General features: G+C 37.6%; 1 protein-coding gene across 2 annotated transcripts in view; it reads left to right on the top strand.

Moving 5' to 3' along the window:
* The window catches only part of LOC118251215 (ras-related protein Rab-10-like), a 30,599-nt gene that overhangs the window by 423 nt on the left and 13,827 nt on the right, over positions 1-16,349 (top strand). For both annotated transcript variants that reach the window (XM_035553132.2, XM_035553133.2), the window contains exons 2-4: positions 5,460-5,520; positions 6,716-6,854; positions 15,550-15,639. In XM_035553132.2, coding sequence (XP_035409025.1) covers positions 5,460-5,520; positions 6,716-6,854; positions 15,550-15,639 — 290 coding nt within the window. The remainder of the gene's footprint in view (positions 1-5,459; positions 5,521-6,715; positions 6,855-15,549; positions 15,640-16,349) is intronic.

Genomic DNA, 16,349 nt, shown 5'->3' with positions numbered 1-16,349 from the left:
AACGCGTCCCGGCTCCAGAACCGCATAGCTCCACCTGTGTGTGCTTCACCTGTGACATTTGGAGCTTTTTCTCCCCCCTTTTTTTTTTTTTTGGACTTAGGAAGGCAACTTGTTTCGTCCTGTACCAGCGCTCGTGGCTCCTGATGGAGGCCAGGCTGTGGTACTCACAGAGATAACCTTATCTTCTGCGGAGCATTTCCAAACCTCAGGGAGATGCCCAGTTCCTCTGTCTTTCCTGACAGGAACGCTTTTATCTTTGTTTTGATATATTTTGGCCGCATAAAGACAAGACAGCTTCCACTGTGGGTGATTATGAAGTCTGCGTATTCTGCATGCCTGATTATTAAAGCAGAGCCACCGCTGAGGCGGCAGCAGTAGTTGGCCCTGCTAGACCCAAACGATTTGGGGCTGTGTCCCTGTGCTGCCAGCCCCGTACCCCCACAGAAGCTGGGTGCCAGGAGCTGTCCCCTGCCACCGTGGTCCTGGCTCGCAGTGCCTGGCGAGTGGCAAGTTGGCCCTCCTCACACCGCATGTGGTCATCAACACGAAGTCGTGCAGCATGGCCGTGGTGGTTTTGGTTTTTGCAGAAATTTTACAGGTCTCTTGAGCAGGAATTTTTTGTTTTTGAAAGTCTTCATGTCCATATTTATTTAATTTTTACCCATTTTCTGTGCTCTTTAACAGAAAGTTAAAGTGTGCACAAGAAATTGTGTCTTCCGATATTTCAAACATGCACGGCTCTATATAGTTTTCAGCGTGGAAAGAGTTTGCTTAACTCAATAAATAATAGGTAGTATCTGTGGCAGCAGTTGGTCCTATTTTGTAACAGGGAATACTGGACTTATATGAAATCACTTGACTTGTCCACATGAGCACTGACTAAGTTAAACCCACCCTTATTTTCCTGCATGTTATTGCAAAGCACCTTCTGAAACCAGCACTGACAAAAAGGGGAGAATGCAACTAGCAGAAATGTAGTGAAATTGATCCTTATAACTTACAGGAGGTTTAACAAGGAGTCTTAAGGAATGTCCGTGAGAAACGTCATGGACATCATAAACATCAGCTTTGTTAATGCATTTTCTATTGGAACTTAGATACCTAACCTTGAGATTATTATTTTGAGATGGAATTTTTTGTACTCTAAATCCAATCTATCATAGAGTCAAAAACTCCAGCATATTCATGATATTAAGAATATATTTCCCCAGTTGTGGGTTGAAAGACTGTAAAGAATAGCAAAGATAAAACAGTTTGATAACCATTATGGACCAAGATTAACCTTATATAGTTTTATTACTGTTCCTGAAACTTATTCCTGAGTTATTTAAAAACTTCTAAAGCATGTATTTTATTTGAAATATAAGTGAATCACCCAAATGTAGTATTTGCTAACTGCAAGTGATTTTTCAAGTTATTTCTGGAACATGGCATCCCACTTAATTCCATTTTACGAGGCATGTTGGAGTTTGGACTTTTAAAATCAATACAATTGTGGGTGATGGCTTTCGAAGTGGCGATGTTGAAGGTGGGAGTTGCTTGCTCACAAGGACAGCTACAACCAAGAAAACTGAGTCTTTGCAGCATGGGTGTGGTCGGTAATGGTGTAAAGGAAGAAGACGCATCGCAACATTTCAGATTTTTTTGTTCACGATGTCTTCTTCCTCTTTTTCGACACTATGAATATAACTGTTTTCATTTGCATGCCTGTTTCACACGAGCTCAGCCAAATGAACCCTATCTGTCATGCAGCCTGTTGAACGCTCGTCTGATGTTAATTGATATTTCACCCTACCTGTCCAGCTGGAACGTTGATTAAAGTAGAGGGAAGATTATCCAGGCTGTTCGGTTTCTCAGCCATCAGAGTTTCCTGACAAAATCATATGTCACCTCCTTCCAGAGCAGCCAAGGGTCATAGTCACAGAAGTTAAAGGTTGTCTTGGAGCTGCAGAGAGTCTCATTTCTTTGTCATCATGATTCATGGGTTTGTATTGCTAGAAAAAATCCAACTGTTATTGCAGGGAAACAAAATTTCTAGTAGGCTCCAGTAGTGAAATTTTCTAAAATAATGTATTTTATGAAATGAAAAAAAAAAAAGCAACCATAGTAAATTTTCATTGAAAGCAATTTATGTGGCACTTAGACACTCAAGGATGGGTGCCCTTCCTCCTCCTCAATTATGCAGTTTGGGTAAATTATAAGCAGTTACAATTTTCTAATTAAACTTATACGCATCATAAGGCAGATGCATTGTATTATGAATAGTAGGCAATAGTAGACTATAAAGAATAAATGTTTTTGTTTAAACAATGGCATCACATATAACGTCATAGGGAAAGTTTACGAACTAAAAAATCCCTTTTGTATACAAGCGAACAGGATTGTGATCTCACTGGTTGTAAGGTTTTTATTTTGCTGGATTACAGTGGCCGTGGTCCCACAGATACATATTTTCTGTGGGAAAAACTTCTGTAGAGGTGTGAGTCTCCCCCAGACTTTCATAGTTGAAAGTGGTTCAACTCCTATTTTAGGATTAAAAAAAAAGATCATTTTATTTTGAATTTTTCTCCAAAAGGCAACTTTTGCTTATATTAAAATGAAAAATGCTCATATATTAAAAAAAAAAAAAGATTTGTTATGAGTAAAGTATAAGACCTAACAGTAAAATTGCAAATTGAAGTGATTTATGCATTTGTTTTCAATGCACTGTGAGTAAGAGAGCCAGTTCTGACGTATGTGGATACCCCAATTCTTACTTTAGAAGGAAACAAAGTAGAGTTTATCAACAAAAATGAATTACATTAAAGGTAAATGTTATGTTTATCTCACTGGGAGCTTGGGAGTTGATACCAGCTCCTTATCTCTTCCCAGAGAAAGCTGAAGATGCTGTATGACTGGCTAGGAGCTGCACCAGCGTGTACACTGCTGTCTGTATGAGTTGCTCAAACTCACATTTTAATCTGGATAAACGTACTTTTGAGCCTTTTGAGTACTTTGAGTAGTTTGAGCTCAGGACCTTGCCAGCTGTATTGGGATGAAAAGCGTTTTGTAATTTTGTAGGCCAGCTGCAGAAGACCTCTCTGAAGAGGATTTTGCACATGGTCAAAGATGTTTCGTAGATACTGAGGGAGAAGATGGGCAATTCACAGCTGAATTCCTGTGTGGATAACTATTTTAATGCTTCTTAGACCTAGTTGTCGTTAAGGTGCCTCAGTCCTAATATGGCCACTTTTATTATTTTGCAAGTAAAAAAATTAATCTCATGGCTATAAAACTTGGAAATAACAACTAGAATTTGAGCTTGTACTCAGTGTACCCATTCTTGGTTTTATTTGACAGCTCAGAAGAACCAAGTACAAGCTGTTGCATTCAAATAACGTTCATCTCAAGAGTGGTAATCAATGCTAGCTTCGTTATGTTGATCATATTGTATAGTAAGTACACAGGTCTAAAAGCATCTGAAATCTGTGAGCTGCCTTTGGCATTTTATTTCTCATTTTTCTTTTTTGTCTCTTCAATTTGCTAAGTTTGCATGAAATTTCATATAAAGACATGAGCAATTCATGCATGCAGAACATATTGACTTCTGTTTTTCACTAACATTCATTGACCTTTTAGGTCAATAAATTTTGAAGTTGACTTAAGAAGTCAATATGCCTTATTTTAATTTAGATTAAGTTTTAGTCTGATTCAGCACTCTGCTTCCCTTTTTATAAATAAAAAAAAATCTTATATAAATTTATTATTAAAGTGTATGTCAAATAAAAACTGTTTCCTATGGGTCTGGGAATCCCTAGCTGGAGTATAATTTTTTGCTGTATTTGTTTGCACTGTTTGAAAGTGACTTTCCAGCCTCCCAGTACGTGCCTTGTCCTTCTCAAGTGCTCTAACATCAATTGTAGAAAGTGATACAGATGATTAAACAAAAACGTGTGAATTTCAGGAGCAAATGTTTTCTGTAACGTTTAAATTTCAACTGACATGAGCACATGAGCAAATTTGGCTTAAATTACCTTTCCAGCCAACATTATTAATTCCATCAAGGAAGCTTTGTGTAATATTAATTACAGATACCAATTATATTATTTCATCTTCCCTTGCTATTGAAGCTTCAATAAAATTCATCAAGTGAAGGACATGATTATCATAATAATTTTAAACTCTTTTGCCACATGCACACAAAAATGTTACTACCATTGGATTCTTGCATGTGAGCATGTACTCTTCAAAGGTTTGCGCAAAATACATTCAGAAATAAAAAGAAGGGAACATTTCCTTCACTGCATTATTTTATTGCCGCAAATGCTTTCGTTTGATAAAATAATTTGGCAGCCAGATTCCAGTAGAAATCAGTGCAATGGTGCTAACCTAAAATCATACTGCTTTTGCAGTCTTTCTTTCTTTCAAATGACATTACTACAGGTGACGAGCAACTCTGAAGTTAAGTAGCTGCATGTTGGCCTTGTGAATTCTTGACCATGGAGAATGCAGTAGGGCCAGCTACCACAATGCTGCCTTACCTTTACTTAATGTAATTGACTTAATGTAATTGCCTGGTTAATTTTCAGGGGAAAAAGACTGAGCAGAGAAACCAGTGAAATGTATTTCAAATTTCAGCAGTATAGTGAGGAGATATATCAGTCCAAGGTAGCAGGTGATAGCAAGCAGATTTTAATGTTAAGTTTGGAGCTTCAACAAGCCACAAATCCAGGTGTCATTTACCACACTTGTCATACTAATTTGATAATATAATAAAACACTATAAATTATAAGGAAAGTATATTTGAGGAAGGATCTGTAATGTATGTAGAGACGATACTCAGCAGTGATTTCAAGTGCTAGTGCCTGATTTTAGCATTAACAATCTGTATTTGGGATACACAGAGATAAAGACTGTAGAGACAGTTGTTGATTTGAATGAAATCCAGTGTATGCTTGTCTTTGCATTTAACTAATGCAACTAATTTCTATTCCTGTTCATGTAACCCTAGATTATTTTTTTTAGGGATTTGGAACTGAAGACTGAAAAATGGCATTGTGCATGTAACAGCTTTGTAAGCATTTGTTGCTAACTATGTATAGCCTTTGTGATGAAATTGGAAACAACTGAAATCACCAGTGTATTTGCCAAGTATTATTGTGCATAAGCCATGAAACTGCTGTCCTATCATTTGTCTATTAATGGAAATAAGCACACGTAGTTTTGGAATATCTGCAGCTTTGCTTTGACCTGCCCCTCCATTGCATTTAGTGTAATATATTGGCACATAGTTGTCTTCACCACTGAATAATTTCCTTTTACAACTTCCATTTTAAATTTATATGGTTAGTTATTCTTTGTTTGATTCAGTTCCTTTTCACCCTCTGTTCAAAATTGCATGATAACTAGAGTTAAGAAACATTCTTCAAAAGGAAATCCGAGTTATGAGAAATGTTACAGATTTCCTTCTTTCTTCTAGGCATTGATTTTAAAGTAAAGCTTATAACGCTTAATGATACAAGAGTGAAACTTCAAATATGGTAAGTTTTAATTTATATCACAAATGAAGGCCAACTAAAGTGCATTACAACATGAAAAATCTCATCTGCTTTTATGTGCATGCCTGCATTAAAGTGCAACTCTTATGTAGTAGGTCATTTTAAATTTTTATTTGAGATACGGGAGCATATTTTTTGCATTAGCTAAACTTTTTTTTGCATTAACTTACTTTTTAATTAAAGTAAGTTAAAAAGAGAGTTGTTGCTAGATTGCTTTAGCAATAAAACTTTGCTGTTGCCAGCATGCACAAAGTGCAGATCTACAAACCATATTAAGTATATTTAATTGTATGGGAACATTGAGGGAAGTGACAAAGCAAGAAAATGTTATATTTCATTACCCAACAAATGCAGGCTCAAATGACTGCCAAGAGAAAGTTATTCAGATGAATCTTTGGGAACCTACACTCCTTTTTTGTTTGTTTGTTTTTGAGGCTTTTCTAAATGGTATTTAGGAATGCAGACAGCTATGTCTACAGGCACCCAATACAGACGGTTATCTATATTTATCAGTATTTAACTTCTCAAGGAGTAGCTGTATACCTGAATTATCTGACCTGTGTTAGATATGCGGTTACTCCATCTCAGGTTCTAATGCAAAAGTCTTGAAGGCTTGTTGGCAGCTTTCTTAAGGCATAATTATGTGTAGGAGTCTCTGCATCCCAGTATATTACGTTTCTTTCCAAATACCTGTCTTCCATCTAAACCAGATCACTCTTTGTGTCGCAGTTTACAAAGTACTAGTCAGAATGTAGGATGTCATCTGACTCCTGCAGTGCTTGTACTCCAGATTTATTTATTTTTTTGCCACCTGAGTTGTACTCATCTTGCAGATTAACTATGTATAAACTGTGAATGAACTGTATATATGAACTGTGTATAAAGTCGTGAGCTTGAAGTTACACTCAGACTTCAGCTGCTGGTTTAGTCTTCCTAGTAGTGCTGTATTCCTCAGCATAAACTTCAGTGCATTTCTTTCACTGCTGAATATACTTGAAATCTGGCACCCAGATTTCCTCCCATCCTTATATTCTCTCGTTCCTTTCATACACGGTTTAAAATTTGTTCAACTCTGGAAAATAAAGTGATTTTTCTTGAAGGGAGAGGCTCTACAGTTTATTCATTGATTTTAAATTTATTTATACATTTATTGGTGACTTTTTATGGTTTCTTTCAGGGATACTGCTGGCCAGGAACGTTTCCATACGCTTAGTACTAGCTATTTTCGTGGAGCACAAGGCTTTGTGCTTGTATATGACATCACAAATATGGACAGTTTTCAAGGCATAACAAGCTGGATGAAAGACATCCATGAGGTAAATATATTTAACAGCGGTTAACCTTTTAATGAAGGTAGTTAATGAATTACTGCAGTTAATGTTTGAAATGACTGGACAAAATTTATTGTTGTTCCTGGAGCTGTGTGTTTTAACCACAGTTTCTTACATTTAACTCAGCACATGGTATGATAGTAAGCTTAATGTTATGTGAAACTGAAGGACCGTGTAGATTATTCAGAGCAACCCCTTGCTGATACTGGAGTGTTTTTGAAGTACATTTAAAACACATCTTCAAATCCAGTTTCACACATACTGAGTTACAGTGCTTTTGTCACCAGTGTGGCTGTTCACAAGACCTACAAGCCAATCTCCATGAGTTTTTCCCAGGATTTTAATTAGCTTCAAAATTCCATATAATAACCAGTGATTGCCCTTTCCTAATTTCATTACTTTTATGTTGTTGCCTCATCCCAAAAATCAAATTAAACAAATGAAACATCCTGTTTTTCCTTGCTGGATATTCCCATGTGAGAATGGGAGGAACTGGCAGAGAGAAAGGTCAATCCTTTTTTGGTGCAGCGAGCTGTTGGTTTAGTTCATCTGCTTGTGGTACTGCAGCCAGAAAAGTGTGTCTTCATGTGACGTAGGAAGGGATTCAACAACACATGACTGCCAGGCAGGGAGCATGTTCCTACAAACTTCCCTGCATCTGAAAGTTTGCTCCTGCTGTGCTGCTTCTGGAGCCTGTCAGACCCCTCTGAGCTTCATTCCATCTCTCTAATATGGTGAAAAATTAACACAGCAAAAACAGTTGTGTAGTTTTCCGCTGTGTTAGTGAGTTTAAGAGGTTCATAGAAAGGTCTGGCAGTTTATGGAGTTGTCATAAGGGAGAGTAACAGGAAGGCTGGGAGAAGAATGTGTGGGAACAATGTCGGGAAGGAGCTAGGGAGGAAGTTGTCAGGCATCAGATCACTGAGCTACCTTTAAACAGTACTGGGAGCCTGTATTCATAGAATCACTGAATCACAGAACAGCTTGGGTTGGAAGGGACCTTAAAGATCACCTTGCTACAACCCCACTGCCATGGGCAGGGACACCTCCCACTAGACCAGGTTGCCCAGGGCCTCATCCAACCTTGAACACTTTGAACACCTCCAGGGATGGGGCATCCACAACATTTCTAGGCAGACTGTTCCAGTGCTTCACCACCTTCTGAGTGAAGTATTGCTCCTAATTTCTGTCTTATTTAAATCTTCCCTTTTTTAGTTTAAAACTGTTCCCCTTTTTCCTGTCATTAGCTGCCTAATATTGCTCAGTCCCTCTTGATGTTTGCTGTTGGGTAGAGATAGGTCTGTTTTCTATGTATTGACACAACAAGTTTGTAGTTAGTTTGACTGCATAAGAATCCAAACAAGATAGTGCTCTTTGTTGATTAAAATCAAGTAAACATTCAGGCAGGATTTTTTTTATAATACTTACAGCCTCTGTGAACTGGTAGGAATATGACATGATGGATGGATGGAAGAGCTCATCTTGGAAGAACAGGCTCTGAAAGAAAAACATCAAAGACATCCTTTTCTCTTGTCACAGCTTCAGTATACAGATGAATTAATGAACTATGTATGGTCATATATCCAATAATACACACTTAGGGTATCTTATACTGTTGTTAAGACACTGCATTTACATTACTTCAGTATTAAGAACATTACTATCTATGATGACCTAGTACATCATTATCCCTGATCTTACAGCTATCTTAAAAGTCTTACTGTCAACAGAGTGTAACTTCAATAATGTTTTATGCAAGGTGCATTTGTGGCCAAGCAGGCCAGCAGTATCCTGGGCTGCATTCGGAAGAGTGTTGCCAGCAGGCCAAGGGAGGTGATCCTCCCCCTCTCCTCAACCCTGGAGCATTGTGTCCAGTTCTGGGCTCCCCAGTACAAGAGGGACATGGGAGTACTGGAGCGAGTCCAGAGGAGGGCTACGAAGATGATCAGAGGACTGGAGCACCTGTCGTACGAGGACAGGCTGAGGGAACTGGGCCTGTTTAGCTTGTAGAAGGGAAGACTGAGGGGAGACCTCATCAATATGTATAAATAGCTGAGGGGAGGGTGTCGAGAGGATGGAGCTGGTCTCTTTTCAGTTGTGCCCAGAGGCGGGACAAGAGGCAATGGGCACAAACTGAAGCACAGGAAATTCCAGCTAAATATGAGGGCACACTTTTTTACTGTGAGGGTGACAGAGCACTGGAACAGGTTGCCAAGAGAGATTACGGAGTCTCCTTCTCTGGAGATATTCAAAACCTGCCTGGATGCCATCCTGTGCAACGTGCTCTAGGTGATCCTGCTCGGCAGGGAGGTTGGACTAGATGATCTTCAGAGGTCCCTTCCAACCCTGCCCATTCTGTGATTCTGTGATATATATACATGCATATATATATATATCTATATGAAATACTCATCTAACTTCATACTGCCTTCAAAGGGGTCATTTTGCCCTGTCATGTTTAATTAGATCAACAAGATAGTTGATTCACGGGGGCAGGGAAGGATGGGACTAGCACTGGTAGCCACAGTGCTTAAGTGATAAAGCTTAGATCTGCCTGAGTCAATCAGGAAATCACACCTGCATGAGCCTGCTTTCTGTTCATGATACTTAAAAGTTTTCATGTAAACACACTCAAGCTATTAATAATTAGATTGTTTAATCTTACCTCCCAAAAGTACTTCCTTATTTTAAAATTTTAAAAAACTCTCAATTTAAACAATTCCTAGGAATGTAAATTGCATGATTGATTGTACCAATCTTATAACTAGCAATTAGTGAGTGTTGTAATGGAGCTAGATAATAATAAAAAAAATAATTTAATCCTGGAGTGGTATCAATTTCTGAAGTGTCTTGGTGAAAATGTATGGGGCTGTTCATTGTAAAAGAAGTGTTTCTAAGCAATGACTGTTAACACAGCATATCATGAAAATTAATTACTTACTGGAGGATAGCAACATTTCTTGCATTTGCTTTGGTCTGTAAGTGCAAACCAGTATTTAATTCCCCACAGATGCCCAGTATCAAAGTGGCTGTTGCTACAGCATCCTGAAAAATGTGCAAGGGTAAAAGTAAATAAATAAATAAAAATAAAAAAGGAAACAGGTACAGGTTTTGTTAAAAACCAGACTGTTAGGTAAAGTTTATATCTGAACCAATCAAATAGGATTTTTAGGTGATTCAGTTATTACAATTGCACTCTTACTTTTTAATTCTTTGTACATAGAGCTTTTAAATGGAAGGATTTTTAAAAATCTGTTCAGTGTGCTAAGCCATTTTTATTTTCAACTGCTGTAAAAATCTAAGCAATTTAGCATTCCTAGAAACTCCATCAATTTTAGAAAAGCTGGGCAGTCAGTGCTATTGCAGTCAGATTGCCAGTAATGTTATCATTGTATTTAAATTATTTTGAGTTTGGAATACAGCAACTTTCCTATTAAAAATGAATTATTGTTTAAGGAAATTCAAGACATAACTATAGTGTCTGTATTGTTCTAACATTTGTGCTCAGTACTAGAGCAGAACTAAATAACAGGATTGTATATAAAAAGGTTACTAGAATAATATACTCACAACTGAGTATCGTAGGACTTCATTGACAAATCCAATACAGGTATATTGGATTTGTAATGCACTAATTAGGAGCATGATCATTGCAGGAAAATCACTTGAGAACCTGCAACCATTCTTTATTCATAGGTGATATCATATTTATTAGGGTTTTCCTCTAGACTGCTGAGTTCTGAAAGGCTGATTCTATTTGGCTGTTAAAAATCAAATACAAGTAACTGTGTACCAAATCCATTTGTAGAAAGCAGTTCCTTCCAGGATGTGTTGAAGAAGATCCCAGCTAACATACTGGCAAAAAATTACTCACAGTAGTAAATGCTCAGAGGTTCCCAGAGAGGATTTGGATCTCTGGAGATGTGTAAAACTCAGTTCAACAGGGCCTTGAGCAACCTCACCACATGACTTTAAAGTTTGGCCAGTTCTGAGCACGGGGTTAGACCAGATGACTTCCAGAAGTCCTTACCAACCTGAATCAGTCCATGATTCACACTTGGGGTATGGGTCACCAGAAACTTTGATACAGATTTCAGGCCCTACTTTTCTTTCATATACATGGGACTGGTTTTTGTTGTGCTAGCCTCCTGATGTGGCCATGAGGATGGCATTACCAGTTCCTAACAATTATCTGTGTGCTGGAAATCATGTGCAAGAACTTGCTGATATAATTTAGTGTTTTTGTAATATACTAGCTTTCTTCCTGTGGTATCTGAAAGAAGTGAGCCCTCAATCAGGATATTTAATGTATGGGTGTGGTGGGTTACTGCTGGTTCAACGTAGTGCCCTTTTCCGGTTCTGTGCATTGCAATGCATCTGAGAGTTGGGATCTTGGACAGTATTTCTGCGTTATACTTAAATAAAAGCTCTACAGAAAAATGCTTTGCAAATGTAAATTAGTTTGACTTCAAATTGCTCTGAGTTTTTCTTCTTCAGATGGGAAAGCGTGGTGCCAAAAGGATTGAATTGTTCCAATTCATAGATGGGTTTGTTGTTACGACTCTAATTAGAACTGAAAATTTCTTGTCCTTGTCATTTTGCTAAATTGCTATATCTCTAATCCCATATTGGTTTGAGGATAAATTGGTTTATATCCAATCAAGTCTAAGTTTGTTAATAGATATACCAATTCCACCACTTGTACAATTCCACCAAAAACCCGGAAATGAGGCATTTGTCATTGAGATCATAACATGGCATTTAGAAAGATACATGGAAAGAGACATCTGTGAGAATTGTAATATGAACACTGCAAGTGATGCTGTCAAAGAGATTGTGGGGACAGTGTATTCTTAACAAATTATTCTTCATTAGTAAAAAGGATAAGTTTCTGGTATCATTGTCTAGTAATTAGGAGGAAGAAACGTCCTTGCCTTATGACCTTCCCCAGCTCTGCCTTCATCTCACTGCATGCCGATGTATATCTCATCTTCATATCTGAAAAATTATATTAATGCTACTCTTTTTCCTTCCTTACATACGAACTAGTTAAGCATTACAATAGTGTTTTTATCAGGTCTGGGTTCTCAATTTCACTGTTTGGACCTGCAAGCAAACTTCCATTCCCCTTTCAAACTGTAATCAAAATAGTATCAAAATAGTGCAGCCCTGCACAGCTATGCTGTGGAAACATGGTGGAAGGACAAGGTGGTGATTCTGAGGAAAAAGTAATGCTTCACCTGGTAGGTACAAGGAGTCGGGATGAGCTTTGGATTAATAATGCTCAGCGTGCTGCAGGGGGCAGGCTGAGGCCACCCATTCACGGTAGGGTGTGTGCTCACCATTTAAGTGAAGCGATGGTCTCCCAGTAACCTGTAAGTAACTGTGATGCGGTTCTCTTTCCATATAGATGTGTGTGCTACTTTTGACACACAAATTCACAACGCATTTGTGAAAAGTTCCTCTGCAGAATGAGAAAAAGTGCAGAAAAACATCGGGGGAAAAAGAACACATACAAAAAGAATGAGCAAAGCATTCTCCATTTTGCATTCTTGGTTTCTGTTACTACCCACATAGTCAAGAAGTGACTTAGGATATGCATTTACCTGGTTGAACGCACAGGTTAGGTAAAAGTTAAGCAGTCCTGTAGTTATTTAGGACCATGGATGGATGGCTGCTGCTGGAGCAGGCTGCATGAGCACACCATGGTGTTACGTGATGCGAGCGTGTTCCTAGTCCAGTCTGTGGCACCACGGAGTTTGTGGTTGTGGCGCTGCTCCCTCATGTGGCCACCCATCACAGCAGCTGGCAAGCAGCAGCCTGGCTCCAGCTTTTGCCAAAACCTGGTAACTCCAAACTCTTCCAAACTGGTCAAAACACTTGGTTGGCCTCAATAAATCTCACAACTTCAAATTTTGAAGAAAAATAGGGTGATGATGTAGCCTTTCTGGACATTTTCCAAATATATATATATATATATGTAGGCTAGGTTTTCTCCAAGTCTGTACTTTATTTAATTTGAAGTTTCAGTGGAATATGAACTTTGAAATGTTAAAAGCAGAACAAAAACTCAGGAGAGTCAACCAAAACTCATATTTTTGAAATACCAAGGCAAAAGATTTTTTTTTCACTGTTCAAAAAAAGAAGATTTCTTCTTTTTTTTTTTCTTTTTTGCCTTGATTAAATTTTGATAGTACTTTTCCATGACATGGGAGAAATGCTTCCTGACTCTGTTAGCTGGCTTACATAATAGCATCTTAACAACTGTAAAATAATCATCCTCTTTTTAGCTATAGATTTTGCATTTGGAAGGCTTATTCCTGAGCTATAAATAAAAGAGGATGAAAATACACAGTGAGCTTTTAGAAGCACTGAAGAGCCATATTTTTGGCCGATTGAAATCAGTGTACCTCTGCAGTTTTTATGCCAACTGAGCACATGGTCAAACTTCTGCCTACTCATGTTGAGTTATTTTTTTAAGACTTCATCTGCACAATCGGTTTTCAAAATTTAAAATGAAGGTAATGTTGGTTTATATCCTTTAGTTTTCTAAAAAGGAGAAACTTCAAGATACTATCTTTAAAAAAAAATCTAGTCAAAGTGAAAATTCATTATGAAATTGTATTAATGTAGAAATATAGTTATTTACGGAAGTAAATACTGAAAGGCCTGGTATCGCTACCCTTTAAATACTGTTGTTATTTGAAACTGTGTACAAAGAACATTCCCACTTTTAAGAAGTTGTGTTGTTTGTGCAGAAATACACAACAGGATGAATTTCATGTTTTTGCACAGGAAGGATGCTAGCATTTTCTTTTGACCTTTTACTTCAGAGTAAAGTCAAATGTCACTGGTAAAATCCTCAGCTGCATACAGCCTTATTTCAAATAAAAAGTTGATTACATGATGAGATTAAATTGTCTATTTACTCTGCCCTATTTTAAGGACTGATGTATGTAATTTTATGTAGGAGAACCATTGACCTTAATGAGTAAAGCTCCAGTGCATTCTGAAACAGCCAACATTTTGGTCTATTAATCCAGGTTAAACTGATTCATTATTTTGGGCCTGTACTTTATACTCTTATGATGAGCTTACTTCATTTTAATACTGCATTGTCTTGAACATCAGCTGTGGTTATGAAATGAGATTAGCTGACTCTAAAATGAGAGTGCATTAAAAAAACGAAATGGTGTTCCTTAATAATAAATTGTGCCCACTGCTGTACTCTTCAAATGAGGCAACTTAGTTGTAAAAGAGAGAGAGAAAAAAAAAGAGAAAAAATAATGATTCCATCATCCTTTAATGAATAGAGATTTTTCTTTACATTTCTCTGTCGGGGGGTACTTGTGTCCATGTGCAGCTCTTTGTGCTCTGGGGAAGAGTGTTGTCTGTGCCTGTTTCTCTTTTATGGTACAGATTCTGAGAATCGTGGTTGTGAGGGCTCAAAGTGTTTGACTTCTGATACTGGAATTTTACTGCAGCTGTAATTATGAATTATCAGTGTTCTCTTGTTGTTTATTTGGAAATGAGGCATCTTCTGTCACATTGGGTAGGTGAATATATTTGCATATGCCTGTTCCTTTCAGTCTTTCCAAAGAAAAAATTTCCAACTATTAGCTAGTTTTAATCCCCTCTGAAAGAGATAGAGACATCCTACAGCTTTATTAGTATTATAAAAATTAATTCTTTATTAGAGATTTCATCAGCATCCTTGTAGAGAGATCTGTAGCATGAGATCAAACTATTTGAGTCATCAGAGGAGCTGTGAGAGCATTTTTTTTCGGAATATGTCATGGGATCAGATCACATGTGCATTGTCTCTAGACTAAGACCCTCAGCTTCCTCCATTTAAGCATCAAAAGTGGATTTAAATACTGTGTTTTTCGCAACAAATGTCAGTTTGTAATTTCCACATTCTGTTGCAGAACTGTTCCATTTCCCTGTCATTATTCCAGTCATGTGGAGTTACAATGGCTTATCTTAAAATAACACTGATGTAAAGCATCCAGAGTCATCATGTACGTAACTGGATTAGTGGAACGAAGGATGGAGACAAGGTCAAAAAGCTAGATTTTTCTTCCTTCTGAAATCAATGAGGTTTTTAAATTTTTACTTCATTAAAAATCTATTGCCTTCTTCCGAGTGTCTTGGAATAATCAAACTTTTATGTTGAGTTTGAGCACTTTGAATGTAATTTTACTGTCTGTGTGCAAAAGTGAAGTACAGAGAGGTGCTCTTTCAGGTGCAGCAAATTCTTTCCTTTTTTCCTTTTGAGTGCCAGATGTAGACCTGACTAACATGCTAATCCATGGACCCATTACTTCAGGGAGGGCAGCGTCTGTGACTTTGGGGCATTTCCAGTCAGTTTAAAACCTCAAGATGAAGCATTCATCAGAAGATGGCACACATGCACCATATACTTTATACCATATTGAAAGATGTTCCAAATTATGCCTGTACTTGAAAGCGGCTTTTCTCTGCTCCTTGCAGTCTTGATGTTTTCCTCAGAATCCTGTGAACTCATGAAAAATATTTCCACAGATGAAAAGGTCAGGACAGAATTTAGCCTTTGCTTTCAAGGGAATAGTGGTGAAGGTTAGTGTGAGTTGAAGGTGAAAGGCTTACATTGTTTGCCTTTTTCCTAACATGACACTTACTAATGCTGGTTCTCTTTTAGAAAGCAGGTGATGAAGTGGACGTAGTACTGTTGGGCAACAAGTGCGATAAGGAGTCTGAACGTGTAGTTCCAAAACGTAAAGGAGAAAAGGTATCATTGATCACTGGTGCTTTCTTCCGCTGAGTATCTTAGTATGTGACTATGAACTGTTACACTGAAAATGATAAAAGGCTCCTAGATTCCAAAAATTCTGTTAGAAATCGCTCCAGAAGAACAATGTGGGGTTTTTTTTTGTTTGTTTTTAACATATGTGCAGAAATGCATTAAATATCTCCTAGCTGCTCTCTTCAGAATACTGATTCTTATTTTAAAAGGTAAAATGAACTTAAATAGTTACAGGCATTATGGTAGAAATTGTATTTTTCAAATTATAATTACAGTTATTTTAGAATCTGCATTTCCAGAGTACTGTTCTGATGTGGAATGCTAAAATATAATACATAGTACATTCTGCATCATCTTTATAGTACCTGATGTACTTATCAATGATTTTTTGCTACAGTCTGACTGTAAAGAGCTATTATGGCAGCCTGTGCACTGTGATCTTCATTGTTTATAAATAGCCCTAAATAATACTGGACAGATACATTTAGGGAACATCCAGCTATCCTCCTAGTTCTAACTGTGTAGATTGTATAGCTGAGATTATAGTTCAGTTATAGTATAGTATAATTTAGACTATAGAGGAAGAACTGGTAAGTGGAGAGTACTGTTCTAAAGGTGATAGCAAGTTACCATCGCTGAGAACCTGTAAGGAAATGCAGGAGATATGCAGTGGCAGAAGAAATCGTGGTGCTGAC

The sequence above is a fragment of the Cygnus atratus genome, chromosome 2, assembly GCF_013377495.2.
Source record: "Cygnus atratus isolate AKBS03 ecotype Queensland, Australia chromosome 2, CAtr_DNAZoo_HiC_assembly, whole genome shotgun sequence".
In the NCBI taxonomy this organism is placed as follows: domain Eukaryota; kingdom Metazoa; phylum Chordata; class Aves; order Anseriformes; family Anatidae; genus Cygnus; species Cygnus atratus.
This window is presented reverse-complemented; position numbering and strand designations above follow the sequence as displayed.